The 19,102-nt window shown below is 49.0% G+C and overlaps 1 protein-coding gene across 1 annotated transcript in view; it reads left to right on the top strand.

The window, feature by feature from the left end:
* Positions 1 to 13,136: 13,136 nt before the first annotated feature.
* The window catches only part of STAT2 (signal transducer and activator of transcription 2), a 140,425-nt gene continuing 134,459 nt past the window's right edge, over positions 13,137 to 19,102 (top strand). Inside the window, exons 1-2 of the mRNA XM_069758444.1 lie at positions 13,137 to 13,273; positions 17,995 to 18,158. Coding sequence (XP_069614545.1) covers positions 18,028 to 18,158 — 131 coding nt within the window. The 5' untranslated portion in view covers positions 13,137 to 13,273; positions 17,995 to 18,027. The remainder of the gene's footprint in view (positions 13,274 to 17,994; positions 18,159 to 19,102) is intronic.

The following is a 19,102-nucleotide window of genomic DNA, read 5'->3' as shown; positions in this document are numbered from 1 at the left end:
TGATTTCGTACCTTCCGGGCTCTAAAAATGTGAAGGCGGATGCTCTGTCTAGGAGTTTTGTGCCCGACTCTCCGGGTTTATCTGAGCCAGCGGGTATCCTCAAGGAAGGAGTCATTGTGTCTGCCATCTCCCCTGATTTGCGGCGGGTGCTGCAAAAATTTCAGGCGAATAAACCTGATCGTTGTCCAGCAGAGAAACTGTTCGTCCCTGATAGGTGGACTAATAAACTTATCTCTGAACTTCATTGTTCGGTGTTGGCTGGTCATCCTGGAATCTTTGGTACCAGAGAGTTAGTGGCTAGATCCTTCTGGTGGCCATCTCTGTCACGGGATGTACGTACTTTTGTGCAGTCCTGTGGGATTTGTGCTAGGGCTAAGCCCTGCTGTTCTCGTGCCAGTGGGTTGCTTTTGCCCTTGCCGGTCCCAAAGAGGCCTTGGACACATATTTCGATGGATTTCATTTCTGACCTTCCCGTTTCTCAAAAGATGTCAGTCATTTGGGTGGTCTGTGATCGCTTTTCTAAAATGGTCCATCTGGTGCCCTTGGCTAAATTGCCTTCCTCCTCTGATTTGGTACCTTTGTTCTTTCAGCATGTGGTTCGGTTGCATAGCATTCCTGAGAATATTGTTTCTGACAGAGGTTCCCAGTTTGTTTCAAGGTTTTGGCGAGCCTTTTGTGGTAGGATGGGCATTGACCTATCCTTTTCCTCGGCTTTCCATCCTCAGACTAATGGCCAGACCGAACGAACCAATCAGACCTTGGAAACATATCTGAGATGTTTTGTTTCTGCAGACCAGGATGATTGGGTGTCCTTTTTGCCGTTGGCTGAGTTCGCCCTTAATAATCGGGCCAGCTCGGCTACCTTGGTTTCTCCATTTTTTTGCAATTCTGGGTTCCATCCTCGTTTCTCTTCAGGACAGGTTGAGTCTTCGGACTGTCCTGGTGTGGATTCTGTGGTGGATAGGTTGCAGCAGATCTGGACTCAGGTAGTGGACAATTTGATCTTGTCCCAGGAGAAAGCTCAACTTTTCGCTAATCGCAGACGCCGTGTGGGTCCCCGACTTCGTGTTGGGGATCTGGTTTGGTTATCTTCTCGTCATATTCCTATGAAGGTTTCCTCTCCTAAATTTAAACCTCGTTTCATTGGTCCGTATAGGATTTCTGAGGTTCTCAATCCTGTGTCTTTTCGTTTGACCCTCCCAGACTCCTTTTCCATACATAATGTATTCCATAGGTCGTTGTTGCGGAGATACGTGGCACCTATGGTTCCATCTGTTGAGCCTCCTGCCCCGGTTTTGGTGGAGGGGGAATTGGAGTATATTGTGGAGAAGATTTTGGATTCTCGTGTTTCTAGACGGAAACTCCAGTATCTGGTTAAATGGAAGGGTTATGCTCAGGAAGATAATTCCTGGGTTTTTGCCTCTGATGTTCATGCTTCCGATCTTGTTCGTGCCTTTCATGCGGCTCATCCTGGTCGGCCTGGGGGCTCTGGTGAGGGTTCGGTGACCCCTCCTCAAGGGGGGGGTACTGTTGTGAATTCTGTGGCTGAATTCACTCCTGTGGTCACAAGTGGTACTGCAGCTTCTGAGCTTCCTCCCTCAGGTGTTCTGGTGAGCTCGTTAACTGCTTCATTACTTAACTCCGCCTGATGCTGCTATCCTTGCTCCTTGTCAATGTTTCAGTGTTGGATCTGAGCTTCTCCTGATTGTTCCTGTGACCTGCTGCTCTGTATAGCTAAGTGCTTTTTTTTGTTGCTTTTTTTCTGTCCAGCTTGTCTTTTGTTTTGCTGGAAGCTCTGAGACGCAAAGGGTGTACCGCCGTGCCGTTAGTTCGGCACGGTGGGTTTTTTTTGCCCCCTTTGCGTGGTTTTGCTTTAGGGTTTTTTGTAGACTGCAAAGTTCGCTTTACTGTCCTCGCTCTGTCCTAGAATATCGGGCCCCACTTTGCTGAATCTATTTCATCCCTACGTTTTGTCTTTTCATCTTACTCACAGTCATTATATGTGGGGGGCTGCCTTTTCCTTTGGGGAATTTCTCTGGGGCAAGTCAGGCCAATTTTTCTATCTTCAGGCTAGCTAGTTTCTTAGGCTGTGCCGAGTTGCCTAGGTAGTTGTTAGGCGCAATCCACAGCCGCTTTTAGTTGTGTTTAGGATAGGATCAGGTGTGCAGTCTACAGAGTTTCCACGTCTCAGAGCTCGTTCTTGTATTTTTGGGTATTTGTCAGATCACTGTGTGCGCTCTGATCGCTAAGCACACTGTGTCTCTGGATTGCCTTCATTACACCTGTCATTAGCAAACATAACAGTACAAGGAGCCAAACTAATGATTCTCAATAGAGGGAAAGAAAAAGTTCTGACATCATTTTTTTTTTTTTTTTTCTGCTCTGTGTTCACTTTTTTTTTTTTCCCCTAGACATTTGGGTGATTCTGGACACAGGTGTGGACATGGATATTCAGGGTCTGTGCTCTTCAATGGATAATCTCGTTATAAATGTACAAAAAATTCAAGATACTATTGATCAGAAATCTATGTTAGAACCAAGAATTCCTATTCCTGATTTGTTTTTTGGAGATAGAACTAAGTTTCTAAGTTTCAAAAATAATTGTAAGCTATTTCTGGCCTTGAAACCTCATTCTTCTGGTAATCCTATTCAACAGGTTTTGATTATTATTTCTTTTTTGCGCGGCGACCCTCAAGACTGGGCATTTTCTCTTGCGCCAGGAGACCCTGCATTGAGTAGTGTCGATGCGTTTTTCCTGGCGCTCGGATTGCTGTACGATGAGCCTAATTCAGTGGATCAGGCTGAGAAAAATTTGCTGGCTTTGTGCCAGGGTCAGGATGATATAGAAGTATATTGTCAGAAATTTAGGAAATGGTCAGTACTCACTCAGTGGAATGAATCTGCGCTGGCAGCTTTGTTCAGAAAGGGTCTCTCTGAGGCTCTTAAGGATGTCATGGTGGGATTTCCTATGCCTGCTGGTTTGAATGAGTCTTTGTCTTTGGCCATTCAGATCGGTCGACGCTTGCGCGAGCGTAAATCTGTGCACCATTTGGCGGTACTGCTTGAGGTTAAACCTGAGCCTATGCAGTGCGATAGGACTATGACCAGAGTTGAACGGCAGGAATACAGACGTCTGAATGGTCTGTGTTTCTACTGTGGTGATTCCACTCATGCTATTTCTGATTGTCCTAAGCGCACTAAGCGGTCCGCTAGGTCTGCCGTCATTGGTACTGACAGTCCAAATTCCTTCTGTCCATTACCTTGATATGCTCTTGTCGTCGTTTTCTGTCATGGCGTTTGTGGATTCGGGCGCTGCCCTGAATCTGATGGATTTGGATTATGCTAAACGTTGTGGGTTTTTCTTGGAGCCTTTGCGGTGTCCTATTCCATTGAGAGGAATTGATGCTACACCTTTGGCCAAGAATAAACCTCAATACTGGGCCCAGCTGACCATGTGCATGGCTCCTGCACATCAGGAAGTTATTCGCTTTCTGGTGTTGCATAATCTGCATGATGTGGTCGTGTTGGGGTTGCCATGGCTACAAACCCATAATCCAGTATTGGATTGGAATTCCATGTCGGTATCCAGCTGGGATTGTCAGGGGGTACATGGTGATGTTCCATTTTTGTCGATTTCGTCATCCACCCCTTCTGAGGTCCCAGAGTTCTTGTCTGATTATCAGGATGTATTTGAAGAGCCCAAGTCCGATGCTCTACCTCCGCATAGGGATTGTGATTGTGCTATCAATTTGATTCCTGGTAGTAAATTCCCTAAAGGTCGATTATTTAATTTATCCGTGCCCGAACACGCCGCTATGCGCAGTTATGTGAAGGAATCCCTGGAGAAGGGACATATTCGCCCATCGTCATCACCACTGGGAGCAGGGTTCTTCTTTGTAGCCAAGAAGGATGGTTCGCTGAGACCGTGTATTGATTACCGCCTTCTTAATAAGATCACTGTTAAATTTCAGTATCCCTTGCCATTGTTATCTGACTTGTTTGCTCGGATTAAGGAGGCTAGTTGGTTCACTAAGATAGATCTTCGTGGTGCGTATAATCTGGTGAGAATCAGGCAAGGAGATGAATGGAAAACTGCATTCAATACGCCCGAGGGTCATTTTGAGTATCTAGTGATGCCGTTCGGACTTGCCAATGCTCCATCTGTGTTTCAGTCTTTAATGCATGACATCTTCCGTGAGTATCTGGATAAATTCCTGATTGTTTACTTGGATGACATTTTGATCTTCTCAGATGATTGGGAGTCTCATGTGAAGCAGGTCAGAATGGTTTTTCAGGTCCTGCGTGCTAACTCTTTGTTTGTGAAGGGATCAAAGTGTCTCTTCGGTGTGCAGAAAGTTTCATTTTTGGGGTTCATCTTTACCCCTTCTACTATCGAGATGGATCCAGTTAAGGTCCAAGCCATCCAGGATTGGATTCAGCCGACATCTCTGAAAAGTCTGCAAAAGTTCCTGGGCTTTGCTAATTTTTATCGTCGCTTCATCTGTAATTTTTCTAGCATTGCCAAACCATTGACCGATTTGACCAAGAAGGGTGCTGATTTGGTTAATTGGTCTTCTGCTGCTGTGGAAGCTTTTCAGGAGTTGAAGCGTCGTTTTTGTTCTGCCCCTGTGTTGTGTCAGCCAGATGTTTCTCTTTCGTTCCAGGTCGAGGTTGATGCTTCTGAGATTGGAGCAGGGGCGGTTTTGTCACAGAGAGGTTCTGATTGCTCAGTGATGAAACCATGTGCTTTCTTTTCCAGGAAGTTTTCGCCCGCTGAGCGTAATTATGATGTGGGCAATCGAGAGTTGCTGGCCATGAAGTGGGCATTCGAGGAGTGGCGTCATTGGCTTGAAGGAGCTAAGCATCGCGTGGTGGTATTGACTGATCATAAGAACTTGACTTATCTCGAGTCTGCCAAGCGCTTGAATCCTAGACAGGCCCGTTGGTCGTTATTTTTTGCCCGCTTCGACTTTGTGATTTCGTACCTTCCGGGCTCTAAAAATGTGAAGGCGGATGCTCTGTCTAGGAGTTTTGTGCCCGACTCTCCGGGTTTATCTGAGCCAGCGGGTATCCTCAAGGAAGGAGTCATTGTGTCTGCCATCTCCCCTGATTTGCGGCGGGTGCTGCAAAAATTTCAGGCGAATAAACCTGATCGTTGTCCAGCAGAGAAACTGTTCGTCCCTGATAGGTGGACTAATAAACTTATCTCTGAACTTCATTGTTCGGTGTTGGCTGGTCATCCTGGAATCTTTGGTACCAGAGAGTTAGTGGCTAGATCCTTCTGGTGGCCATCTCTGTCACGGGATGTACGTACTTTTGTGCAGTCCTGTGGGATTTGTGCTAGGGCTAAGCCCTGCTGTTCTCGTGCCAGTGGGTTGCTTTTGCCCTTGCCGGTCCCAAAGAGGCCTTGGACACATATTTCGATGGATTTCATTTCTGACCTTCCCGTTTCTCAAAAGATGTCAGTCATTTGGGTGGTCTGTGATCGCTTTTCTAAAATGGTCCATCTGGTGCCCTTGGCTAAATTGCCTTCCTCCTCTAATTTGGTACCTTTGTTCTTTCAGCATGTGGTTCGGTTGCATAGCATTCCTGAGAATATTGTTTCTGACAGAGGTTCCCAGTTTGTTTCAAGGTTTTGGCGAGCCTTTTGTGGTAGGATGGGCATTGACCTATCCTTTTCCTCGGCTTTCCATCCTCAGACTAATGGCCAGACCGAACGAACCAATCAGACCTTGGAAACATATCTGAGATGTTTTGTTTCTGCAGACCAGGATGATTGGGTGTCCTTTTTGCCGTTGGCTGAGTTCGCCCTTAATAATCGGGCCAGCTCGGCTACCTTGGTTTCTCCATTTTTTTGCAATTCTGGGTTCCATCCTCGTTTCTCTTCAGGACAGGTTGAGTCTTCGGACTGTCCTGGTGTGGATTCTGTGGTGGATAGGTTGCAGCAGATCTGGACTCAGGTAGTGGACAATTTGATCTTGTCCCAGGAGAAAGCTCAACTTTTCGCTAATCGCAGACGCCGTGTGGGTCCCCGACTTCGTGTTGGGGATCTGGTTTGGTTATCTTCTCGTCATATTCCTATGAAGGTTTCCTCTCCTAAATTTAAACCTCGTTTCATTGGTCCGTATAGGATTTCTGAGGTTCTCAATCCTGTGTCTTTTCGTTTGACCCTCCCAGACTCCTTTTCCATACATAATGTATTCCATAGGTCGTTGTTGCGGAGATACGTGGCACCTATGGTTCCATCTGTTGAGCCTCCTGCCCCGGTTTTGGTGGAGGGGGAATTGGAGTATATTGTGGAGAAGATTTTGGATTCTCGTGTTTCTAGACGGAAACTCCAGTATCTGGTTAAATGGAAGGGTTATGCTCAGGAAGATAATTCCTGGGTTTTTGCCTCTGATGTTCATGCTTCCGATCTTGTTCGTGCCTTTCATGCGGCTCATCCTGGTCGGCCTGGGGGCTCTGGTGAGGGTTCGGTGACCCCTCCTCAAGGGGGGGGTACTGTTGTGAATTCTGTGGCTGAATTCACTCCTGTGGTCACAAGTGGTACTGCAGCTTCTGAGCTTCCTCCCTCAGGTGTTCTGGTGAGCTCGTTAACTGCTTCATTACTTAACTCCGCCTGATGCTGCTATCCTTGCTCCTTGTCAATGTTTCAGTGTTGGATCTGAGCTTCTCCTGATTGTTCCTGTGACCTGCTGCTCTGTATAGCTAAGTGCTTTTTTTTTGTTGCTTTTTTTCTGTCCAGCTTGTCTTTTGTTTTGCTGGAAGCTCTGAGACGCAAAGGGTGTACCGCCGTGCCGTTAGTTCGGCACGGTGGGTTTTTTTTGCCCCCTTTGCGTGGTTTTGCTTTAGGGTTTTTTGTAGACTGCAAAGTTCGCTTTACTGTCCTCGCTCTGTCCTAGAATATCGGGCCCCACTTTGCTGAATCTATTTCATCCCTACGTTTTGTCTTTTCATCTTACTCACAGTCATTATATGTGGGGGGCTGCCTTTTCCTTTGGGGAATTTCTCTGGGGCAAGTCAGGCCTATTTTTCTATCTTCAGGCTAGCTAGTTTCTTAGGCTGTGCCGAGTTGCCTAGGTAGTTGTTAGGCGCAATCCACAGCCGCTTTTAGTTGTGTTTAGGATAGGATCAGGTGTGCAGTCTACAGAGTTTCCACGTCTCAGAGCTCGTTCTTGTATTTTTGGGTATTTGTCAGATCACTGTGTGCGCTCTGATCGCTAAGCACACTGTGTCTCTGGATTGCCTTCATTACACCTGTCATTAGCAAACATAACAGGCCTGTGAGCACATAGTAGGAGCTCACATACCCCATATTCTCAGTATTGTCCTGCCCGCACTGTGTGGCCTGTGAGGACATAGCAGGAGCTCACACACCCCATATTCTCAGTATTGTCCTGCCCGCACTGTGTGGCCTGTGAGGAGGACATAGCAGGAGCTCACACACCCCATATTCTCAATACTGTCCTGCCCGCACTGTGTGGCCTGTGGGGAGGACATAGTAGGAGCTCACACACCCCATATTCTCGGTATTGTCCTGCCCGCACTGTGTGGCCTGTGGGGACATAGTAGGAGCTCACACACCCCATATTCTCGGTATTGTCCTGCCCGCACTGTGTGGCCTGTGAGGACATAGTAGGAGCTCACACACCCCATATTCTCGGTATTGTCCTGCCCGCACTGTGTGGCCTGTGAGGACATAGTAGGAGCTCACACACCCCATATCCTCAGTATTGTCCTGCCCGCACTGTGTGGCCTGTGAGGACATAGCAGGAGCTCATACACCCCATATTCTCAGTACTGTCCTGCCCGCACTGTGTGGCCTGTGGATAGGACATAGTAGGAGCTCACACACCCCATATTCTCGGTATTGTCCTGCCCACACTGTGTGGCCTGTGAGGAGGACATAGCAGGAGCTCACACACCCCATATTCTCGGCATTGTCCTGCCCGCACTGTGTGGCCTGCGAGGAGGACATAGCAGGAGCTCACACACCCCATATTCTCGGTATTGTCCTGCCCGCACTGTGTTGCCTGTGGGGAGGACATAGTAGGAGCTCACACACCCCATATTCTCAATACTGTCCTGCCCGCACTGTGTGGCCTGTGAGGAAGACATAGCAGGAGCTCATACACCCCATATTCACGGTATTGTCCTGCCCGCACTGTGTGGCCTGTGAGGACATAGTAGGAGCTCACACACCCCATATTCTCGGTATTGTCCTGCCCGCACTGTGTGGCCTGTGAGGAAGACATAGTAGGAGCTCACACACCCCATATTCTCAGTATTGTCCTGTCCGCACCGTGTGGCCTGTGAGGACATAGTAGGAGCTCACACACTCCATATTCTCAGTATTGTCCTGTCCGCACCGTGTGGCCTGTGAGGACATAGCAGGAGCTCACACACCCCATATTCTCAGTATTGTCCTGCCCGCACTGTGTGGCCTGTGAGGACATAGCAGGAGCTCACACACCCCATAGTCTCAGTATTGTCCTGCCCGCACTGTGTGGCCTGTGAGGACATAGTAGGAGCTCACACACCCTATTCTCGGTATTGTCCTGCCCGCACTGTGTGGCCTGTGAGGAGGACATAGCAGGAGCTCACACACCCCATATTCTCAATACTGTCCTGCCCGCACTGTGTGGCCTGTGGGGAGGACATAGTAGGAGCTCACACACCCCATATTCTCGTTATTGTCCTGCCCGCACTGTGTGGCCTGTGGGGACATAGTAGGAGCTCACACACCCCATATTCTCGGTATTGTCCTGCCCGCACTGTGTGGCCTGTGAGAACATAGTAGGAGCTCACACACCCCATATTCTCGGTATTGTCCTGCCCGCACTGTGTGGCCTGTGAGGACATAGTAGGAGCTCACACACCCCATATTCTCAGTATTGTCCTGCCCGCACTGTGTGGCCTGTGAGGACATAGCAGGAGCTCATACACCCCATATTCTCAGTACTGTCCTGCCCGCACTGTGTGGCCTGTGGATAGGACATAGTAGGAGCTCACACACCCCATATTCTCGGTATTGTCCTGCCCACACTGTGTGGCCTGTGAGGAGGACATAGCAGAAGCTCACACACCCCATATTCTCGGTATTATCCTGCCCGCACTGTGTGGTCTGCGAGGAGGACATAGCAGGAGCTCACACACCCCATATTCTCGGTATTGTCCTGCCCGCACTGTGTTGCCTGTGGGGAGGACATAGTAGGAGCTCACACACCCCATATTCTCAGTACTGTCCTGCCCGCACTGTGTGGCCTGTGGGGAAAACATAGTAGGAGCTCAACCACCCCATATTCTCGGTATTGTCCTGCCCGCACTGTGTGGCCTGTGAGGACATAGTAGGAGCTCACACACCCCATATTCTCGGTATTGTCCTGCCCACACTGTGTGGCCTGTGAGGACATAGTAGAAGCTCACACACCCAATATTCTCTGTATTGTCCTGCCCGCACTGTGTGGCCTGTGAGGAGGACATAGCAGGAGCTCACACACCCCATATTCTCGGTATTGTCCTGCCCGCACTGTGTGGCCTGTGGGGAGGACATAGTAGGAGCTCACACACCCCATATTCTCAGTACTGTCCTGCCCGCACTGTGTGGCCTGTGGGGAAAACATAGTAGGAGCTCAACCACCCCATATTCTCGGTATTGTCCTGCCCGCACTGTGTGGCCTGTGGGGACGACATAGTAGGAGCTCACACACCCCATATTCTCAGTATTGTCCTGCCCGCACTGTGTGGCCTGTGGGGACGACATAGTAGCTCACACACCCCATATTCTCAGTATTGTCCTGCCCGCACTGTGTGGCCTGTGGGAAGGACATAGCAGGAGCTCATACACCCCATATTCTCAGTACTGTCCTGCCCGCACTGTGTGGCCTGTAGGGAGGACATAGCAGGAGCTCACACACCCCATATTCTCGGTACTGTTCTGCCCGCACTGTCTGGCCTGTGGGGAGGACCCAGTAGGAGCTCATACACCCCATATACTCGGTATTGTCCTGCCCGCACTGTGTGGCCTGTGAGGAAGACATAGTAGGAGCGCACACACCCCATATTCTCGGTATTGTCCTGCCCGCACTGTGTGGCCTGTGAGGAAGACATAGTAGGAGCGCACACACCCCATATTCTCGGTATTGTCCTGTCCGCACCGTGTGGCCTGTGAGGACATAGTAGGAGCTCACACACTCCATATTCTCAGTATTGTCCTGTCCGCACCGTGTGGCCTGTGAGGACATAGCAGGAGCTCACACACCCCATATTCTCAGTATTGTCCTGCCCGCACTGTGTGGCCTGTGAGCACATAGTAGGAGCTCACATACCCCATATTCTCAGTATTGTCCTGCCCGCACTGTGTGGCCTGTGAGGACATAGCAGGAGCTCACACACCCCATATTCTCAGTATTGTCCTGCCCGCACTGTGTGGCCTGTGAGGACATAGTAGGAGCTCACACACCCTATTCTCGGTATTGTCCTGCCCGCACTGTGTGGCCTGCGAGGAGGACATAGCAGGAGCTCACACACCCCATATTCTCGGTATTGTCCTGCCCGCACTGTGTGGCCTGTGAGCACATAGTAGGAGCTCACATACCCCATATTCTCAGTATTGTCCTGCCCGCACTGTGTGGCGTGTGAGGACATAGCAGGAGCTCACACACCCCATATTCTCAGTATTGCCCTGCCCGCACTGTGTGGCCTGTGGGGAGGACATAGTAGGAGCTCACACACCCCATATTCTCGGTATTGTCCTGCCCGCACTGTGTGGCCTGTGGGGACATAGTAGGAGCTCACACACCCCATATTCTCGGTATTGTCCTGCCCGCACTGTGTGGCCTGTGGGGAGGACATAGTAGGAGCTCACACACCCCATATTCTCGGTATTGTCCTGCCCGCACTGTGTGGCCTGTGGGGACATAGTAGGAGCTCACACACCCCATATTCTCGGTATTGTCCTGCCCGCACTGTGTGGCCTGTGAGGACATAGTAGGAGCTCACACACCCCATATTCTCAGTATTGTCCTGCCCGCACTGTGTGGCCTGTGAGGACATAGCAGGAGCTCATACACCCCATATTCTCAGTACTGTCCTGCCCGCACTGTGTGGCCTGTGGATAGGACATAGTAGGAGCTCACACACCCCATATTCTCGGTATTGTCCTGCCCACACTGTGTGGCCTATGAGGAGGACATAGCAGGAGCTCACACACCCCATATTCTCGGTATTGTCCTGCCCGCACTGTGTGGCCTGCGAGGAGGACATAGCAGGAGCTCACACACCCCATATTCTCGGTATTGTCCTGCCCGCACTGTGTTGCCTGTGGGGAGGACATAGGAGGAGCTCACACACCCCATATTCTCAATACTGTCCTGCCCGCACTGTGTGGCCTGTGAGGAAGACATAGCAGGAGCTCATACACCCCATATTCACGGTATTGTCCTGCCCGCACCGTGTGGCCTGTGAGGACATAGTAGGAGCTCACACACCCCATATTCTCGGTATTGTCCTGCCCGCACTGTGTGGCCTGTGAGGAGGACATAGTAGGAGCTCACACACCCCATATTCTCGGTATTGTCCTGCCCGCACTGTGTGGCCTGTGGGGAGGACATAGTAGGAGCTCACACACCCCATATTCTCGGTATTGTCCTGCCCGCACTGTGTGGCCTGTGAGGAGGACATAGTAGGAGCTCACACACCCCATATTCTCGGTATTGTCCTGCCCGCACTGTGTTGCCTGTGGGGAGGACATAGTAGGAGCTCACACACCCCATATTCTCAGTACTGTCCTGCCCGCACTGTGTGGCCTGTGGGGAGGACATAGTAGGAGCTCACACACCCCATATTCTCAGTACTGTCCTGCCCGCACTGTGTGGCCTGTGAGGAGGACATAGCAGGAGCTCACACACCCCATATTCTCGGTATTGTCCTGCCCGCACTGTGTTGCCTGTGGGGAGGACATAGTAGGAGCTCACACACCCCATATTCTCAGTACTGTCCTGCCCACACTGTGTGGCCTGTGGGGAGGACATAGTAGGAGCTCACACACCCCATATTCTCGGTATTGTCCTGCCCGCACTGTGTGGCCTGTGGGGAGGACATAGTAGGAGCTCACACACCCCATATTCTCGGTATTGTCCTGCCCGCACTGTGTGGCCTGTGGGGAGGACATAGTAGGAGCTCACACACCCCATATTCTCGGTATTGTCCTGCCCGCACTGTGTGGCCTGTGGGGAGGACATAGTAGGAGCTCACACACCCCATATTCTCGGTATTGTCCTGCCCGCACTGTGTGGCCTGTGGGGAGGACATAGTAGGAGCTCACACACCCCATATTCTCGGTATTGTCCTGCCCGCACTGTGTGGCCTGTGAGGAGGACATAGCAGGAGCTCACACACCCCATATTCTCGGTATTGTCCTGCCCGCACTGTGTTGCCTGTGGGGAGGACATAGTAGGAGCTCACACACCCCATATTTTCAGTACTGTCCTGCCCGCACTGTGTGGCCTGTGGGGAGGACATAGTAGGAGCTCACACACCCCATATTTTCAGTACTGTCCTGCCCGCACTGTGTGGACTGTGGGGAGGACATAGTAGGAGCTCACACACCCCATATTCTCGGTATTGTCCTGCCCGCACTGTGTGGCCTGTGAGGAGGACATAGCAGGAGCTCACACACCCCATATTCTCGGTACTGTCCTGCCCGCACTGTGTGGCCTGTGGGGAGGACATAGTAGGAGCTCACACACCCCATATTCTCGGTATTGTCCTGCCCGCACGGTGTGGCCTGTGGGGAGGACATAGCAGGAGCTCATACTGTGACGCTTGCAGACTAGCTACCAAGTGTGAACGCATTTCCGGGTTCTGTGATTTCTCTTTCGTGCGTCAACCCGCGCCCGCCCAGAACACTAACCACACCCCACTCTTGACGTAATACCAAGGAAATGGGCTAAAACGCAGTTTACGCCCCGCCCTGAAAATGATTTTGAGCCCGCCTTTTCTCAGTCATCCAATCACTAGCAATCTGTCAGCTAAAAGGGGATGTCGCTTTAATATTTCCAGCCCCTTATTCCTATTGTAGTTATCTGATTGGCTCTTGTTCCCCGATTGACGTCCGGAGTTACCAATGGCAGCTTGTGGCTGATTCAGAATACTGGTAATGGCCTAATCCGGAGAAAGTACAGGACGATCGCTGAAGCGTCTGGTCGCACGGTCTCTGTTGTTCTGTTCCCCCATAGCAGCCTGTGAATGAGAGAGCGACCCGGCTCTGTGTGTAAGTACTCTGCTTGGACGAGCTGTGATGGGGCGTAAGTGCCCGGAGCATCTGAGGAGGGAGCCGTCCGCTTCACATGTAGTGCAACTACCAGGTCTCGGTTACAGCTCAGCTGACTGCACACTGTTCTCTGGCAGCGCCACTTGCTGGTATGCGACATCTTGTTCCCTTCCCCAAAGAGTCCAATCAAACTACAGGAGCAGTTGCCCGTACCCCGGGGTATGCCCGTGTCTGCCTGTACCCTGGGGTCTGCCTGTGCCCGTGTCTGCCTGTACCCTGGGGTCTGCCTGTGCCCCTGTCTGCCTGTACTCGGGTCTGCCTGTACCCCTGGGGTCTGCCTGTACCCCTGGGGTCTGCCCGTATCTACCTGTACCCCGGGGTCTGCCCGTGTCTACCTGTACCCTGGGGTCTGCCTGTACCCTGGGGTCTGCCTGTACCCCTGGGGTCTGCCTGTACCCCTGGGGTCTGCCCGTGTCTACCTGTACCCCGGGGTCTGCCCGTGTCTACCTGTACCCCGGGGTCTGCCCGTGTCTACCTGTACCCCGGGGTCTGCCCGTGTCTACCTGTACCCCTGGGGTCTGCCTGTGCCCTGGGGTCTGCCTGTGCCCGTGTCTGCCTGTACCCCTGGGTCTTCCTGTGCCCGTCTGTGTCCTGGGGTCTGCCTGTGCCGTGGGGTCTGCATGTACCCCTGGGGTCTGCCTGTACCCCTGGGGTCTGCCTGTGTCCCGGGATCTACCTGTATCGCTGGGTCTGCCTGTGCCCCGGGGTCTGCCCGTGTCTGCATTGTGCCCCTGCGTCTGCCCGTGCCCCGGGGTCTGCATGTGCCTGTGTCCAGGGGTCTGCTTGTGCCCGTATCTTACTGTACCCTGGGTCTGCCCATGTTCCGGGGTCTGCTTGTCCCCCTGGGTCTGCCCATATCCCTGGGTTTGCCTGTGTCCCGGGATCTACCTGTATCGCTGGGTCTGCTTGTGCCTGCATTGTGCCCCTGGGTCTGCCCATACCCCTTGGTCTGCCTGTGCCCCGGGGTCTGCAGGTTCACACCTGAGGCCGGTCTGTGCTCTGCATTCATGTTTTATATTTGTTCTGCAACTGTATTGAAGGTGCCAGGACTTAAAGGGGGTTTCCATTAGTAGGAAAGTTGTGTCCCCAGGTACATTTCATTTAAAAAAAAAAAAAAACCCTGTCCCTTCCTCACCCTGCTCGGCTCCTGCGCTGACTGTCCGCCGCTGCTCCCAGCGTATGTTATTGTCTGCAGCGCTGATGTCACGTCAACAGTGCTGCAGCCAATCACTAAACTCTGCAGCTTGTGCCATCTGCACTTCCTGTTGTCAATTCTGAAGGAAAAAACCACGATAAATAAAAAGGCTAATATCTGTAAAGTTTCTGACAGTACGCACATCTGTGGTGTAGTATTAGCAGATATGGTGGGAGGGTCTGTAGATGTACCTGCCGGTGTGTGACAGGGACCAGCTGATGGCGTATACAGTAGCCACTCATGGCCTAGTGCTTGTAATGACCACCTGGAGATAGCCAGCGCCTCCCAGTCTCAGATTGGACGGCCGAGCTGTCAATCAACACACTGAGCTCAGCACGCCCCTGTACCAGATTGGACGGCTGAGCTGTCTGTAACTGCATCCTAGACACACTGAAGAGTGGAACCGTGACACTTCCTGTAAGGAAAACAGGCACGAAGAGAGCCAGGGGATACGGATATCCCCCCCCCCCACCGTCACCAATCTGTGACTGAGCTTACACAATCACAGCTCTCGTGCGCCCCCTTACCTTCAGGTCAGTCAGAGAACTGCACCTAGGATGAGTAGTCGACGGAGAGGTATACAGGTATATACTATATACAGGAGGAGATGACAGGTATATACTATATACAGGGGAAATGACACAGGTATATACTGAGGGGAAAATAGTGGAGTGATCAGAAAATGACAGGTGTGAGGTTAAAATGACAGGTGTTAGGGGGAAAATGAGAGGCGTGATGGGTCACATGTAAAGCGCCATGGAATAAATGGCGCTATAACAATAAATAATAATAATAATAATAATAAAATGAGAGAAGTGAGGTGCTATAATTAACCACAGTTAGTTACTATGCCCGGGCTCTTCAGCTAGTGTATATACTATGCACACATGTGCATGTCACTGCCAGGATTCCCCAACAACACCAAAACGGTATACTGTCACCAGTTCCTAGTTAGATATGAGCCCGATCCATTAAAGGGAACCTGTCACCCCCTCAGACGTTTGTAACTAAAAGTCACCTTGTGCAGCACTAATGCTGCATTCTGACAAAGTGGCTCTTTTAGTTATGCTCCCTGCACACGCTGAAATAAACGCTTATAAATGTGCCCCCTCTTACCCTGAAATCATCCCAGGGGTGGGTTGAAAAAGTAAAACAGTGCTCCTTCCCTTCCGAGCTCTCCCGTGCGCCAAAACGGGTTTACCCCAACATATGGGGTATCAGCGTACTTAGGACAAATTGGACAACAACTTTTGGGGTCCAATTTTTCTGGTTACCCTTGGGAACATAAAAATTTGGGGGGCTAAAAAATCATTTTTGTGGGGGAAAAATTATTTTTTATTTTCACGGCTCTGCGTTATAAACTGTAGTGAAACACTTGGGGGTTCAAAGTTCTCACAATACATCTAGATAAGTTCCTTGGGGGTCTAGTTTCCAATATGGGGTCACTTGTTGGGAGTTTCTACTGTTTAGGCACATCAGGGGCTCTGCAAACGCGACATGGCGTCCCACCTCAATTCCAGTCAATTTTCCATTGAAAAGTCAAATGGTGCTCCTTTCCTTCCGAGCTCTGCCATGCGCCCAAACAGTGGTATACCCCCACATATGGGGTATTAGCGTACTCAGGACAAATTGTACAACAACTTTTGGGGTCCAATTTCTTCTCTTACCCTTGGGAAAATAAAAAATTGGGGGCAAAAAGATCATTTTTGTGAAAAAATATGATTTTTTATTTTTACAGCTCTACATTATAAAATTCTGTGAAGCACTTGGTGGGTCAAAGTGCTCACCACACATCTAGATAAGTTCCTTAGGGTGTCTACTTTCCAAATGGGTGTCACTTGGGGAAGGGGGGGGGGGGGTTCAATGTTTAGGCACATCAGGGGCTCTCCAAACGAGACATGGCGTCCAATCTCAATTCCAGTCAACTTTCCAGTCAAATGGTGCTCCTTTCCTTCTGAGCTCTGCCATGCGCCCAAACAGTGGTTTACCCCCACATATGGGGTATCAGCATACTCAGAACAAATTGTACAACAACTTTTTGGGTCCAATTTCTCCTGTTACCCTTGGTAAAATAAATCAAATTGGCGCTAAAGTAATTTTTTTGTGGAAAAAAAGTAAAATGTTCTATTTTTTTTATTTTTTTTTTTAAGCATTCCAAAAATTCCTGTGAAATACCTGAAGGGTTATTAATCTTCTTGAATGTGGTTTTGAGCACCTTGAGGGGTGCAGTTTTTAGAATGGTGTCACACTTGGGTATTTTCTATCAAAGTGACTTCAAATATGATGTCCCTAAAAAAAAAAAAAATGGTGTAAAAATGAGAAATTGCTGGTCAACTTTTAACCCTTATAACTCCTTAACAAAAGAAAATGTTGGTTCCCAAATTGTTCTGATGTAAAGTAGACATGTGGGAAATGTTACTTATTAAATATTTTGTGTGACATAATTCTGTGATTTAAGGGCATAAAAATTCAAAGTTTGAAAATTGCGAAATTTTCAAAATTTTCGTCAAATTTCCGTTTTTTTCACAAATAAACGCAGGTAATATCAAAGAAATTTTACCACTAACATGAAGTACAATATGTCACGAGAAAACAGTGTCAGAATCACTGGGATCCGTTGAAGCGTTTCAGAGTTATAACCTCATAAAGGGACAGTGGTCAGAATTGTAAAAATTGGCTCGGTCATTAACGTGCAAGCCACCCTTGGGGGTAAAGGGGTTAAGCGGTTTCTCAGCTGTTTTTCTTGAAAAATCACTACCACTTTCTTCATTGTTCAGATGCTTTAAAAAAAAAAAAAAGTGCAGGAAATACCTGTAAAGAAGGCACTCCTAAAACCTTAAAAAAACAAACAAAAAAAAAACCTGTCGACTGTTGAAAAAGCACTCTGGAAACGACCAAAACACACCAGAGAAAGAGCATTTCGTTGAGTATTGAGTCTACTCTTGTCCTTTCCCTACTAGTTTTTCACACTTTAAAGACCATCCATCACCAGGTTTTTGCCACTTAATCTGAGAACAATATTACGTAGAGACAGAGACCCTCATTCGAGCGATGTGTAACTTACTGGACGACTTTTTTTAGTAGTTTTTATAAAGTGCCTTTTATCTGGAGATTATCACTAGAGGACTAGTAAACCTTCAGGCAGTCCACCATATTCATCAGCTCTGTATAACCTCAGCCTCACCACTGACTGGCAGCTCTCTGTGTACACTGTGCGTAGGCAGAAAGCTGCTAATCAGTGGTGTGGGCAGAGATATACAGAGCTCAGCATTTAGAGAGCTGCTAGATCTACAGCAAACAGCCCAGTGACACATCGCTGGAATCTGGGTCTCTGCCCATACATCATGCTGTTCCCAGATGGAGTAGCAAAAAACAATTTGTTTTTATTATAAGTTAATATATTTACTTATTAATTAGGGGGGAAAAGTCACTTTTATTTACATGGCTTACGTTTTCCATATCTTAGTGCTGCCTACGAGTACAGTCTTCTGGTCACAACATGAGCCAATGGGAAGCGATCTTGAAGCTGAGTAAGGTATTCCTAGAGAAAGTCTTAGATGTCTACAATGTAGAAATTCTTCCGGTGTCGGTGCGGCAGTACCTGGCTATATGGATTGAATCACAAGACTGGTAAGAACCTCTTGCTGTAGACATTTAGGCCCCGATTCATCATTTCCTGTGTGCCTGTTTTTTGTCAAGTTTTGTTTGTTTGCTCATTATGGTACCTAATTGATCATGGCTATTCCCCTCTTCATCTCCTGACCCAGCTGCTCCACTCCTCCCTTCTGTGTACATTTCTAATAGTTTTGATGGTGATGAGGACTTGCTGTGATTTTTTTTATTTATTTATTTATTTATTTTTTACACGCTTTTGTTCCTTTAATACGAAGAAATAATGCCTTTTCTTGTGGAATTAAAACCACAGAGGTAAAAAAGCAGGAGACCCAGACCTGTGTGGTTGGTGTCACTTTTGAAGAACTGGAACTTTCCTTCTGATCACGTGCGAGCAGAGGAAGTATGGTATCAAAAACGAGACCGAAACTTCTTTAATAAGTTTCCAGCTTTTGAACCCTTTTTAATAACCGTGTTGTTTTTATCCATATCATTGTATTTAGCAAGATTTGGCTTTGAAGGCCCCGTATATATTATAAGTAATGTCGACTGAAACTGTTGATCTCTGTAGCACTGGATGACCATCTAATGTGTATGGAGCTTTCCCAGAGTAAGGAAGTAGCCAGATAGATGGAGGTGACAACCTTTTGTTTAGACAACGTTCACACCTCCAGTATTTGGTCAGTATTTTAAATCCGTATTTGTAAACCAAAACCAGCGACCATTAAACAACCGCCGATAGGCTACTCTGAAGCAGATCAGCGGTCCTTTATTAGTTTGTTTAGACCGGCCAAAAATGCTGCTGTGTGTGAATAGAGTATCGTTTTTCTCGGCAGCACATGTCCTGCTTACAGAAGACAATGTGCTGCCAAGAACTATGATTTATAAGGAAGCTTAGAAATCTTTTCACCAGACACATGAGCATTCGTTGGGCGGTGGGCAGCCTGTTTAGACTGACCAAT

Source organism: Ranitomeya imitator, chromosome 3 (assembly GCF_032444005.1).
Source record: "Ranitomeya imitator isolate aRanImi1 chromosome 3, aRanImi1.pri, whole genome shotgun sequence".
NCBI classification, from domain to species: Eukaryota; Metazoa; Chordata; class Amphibia; order Anura; family Dendrobatidae; genus Ranitomeya; species Ranitomeya imitator.
This window is presented reverse-complemented; position numbering and strand designations above follow the sequence as displayed.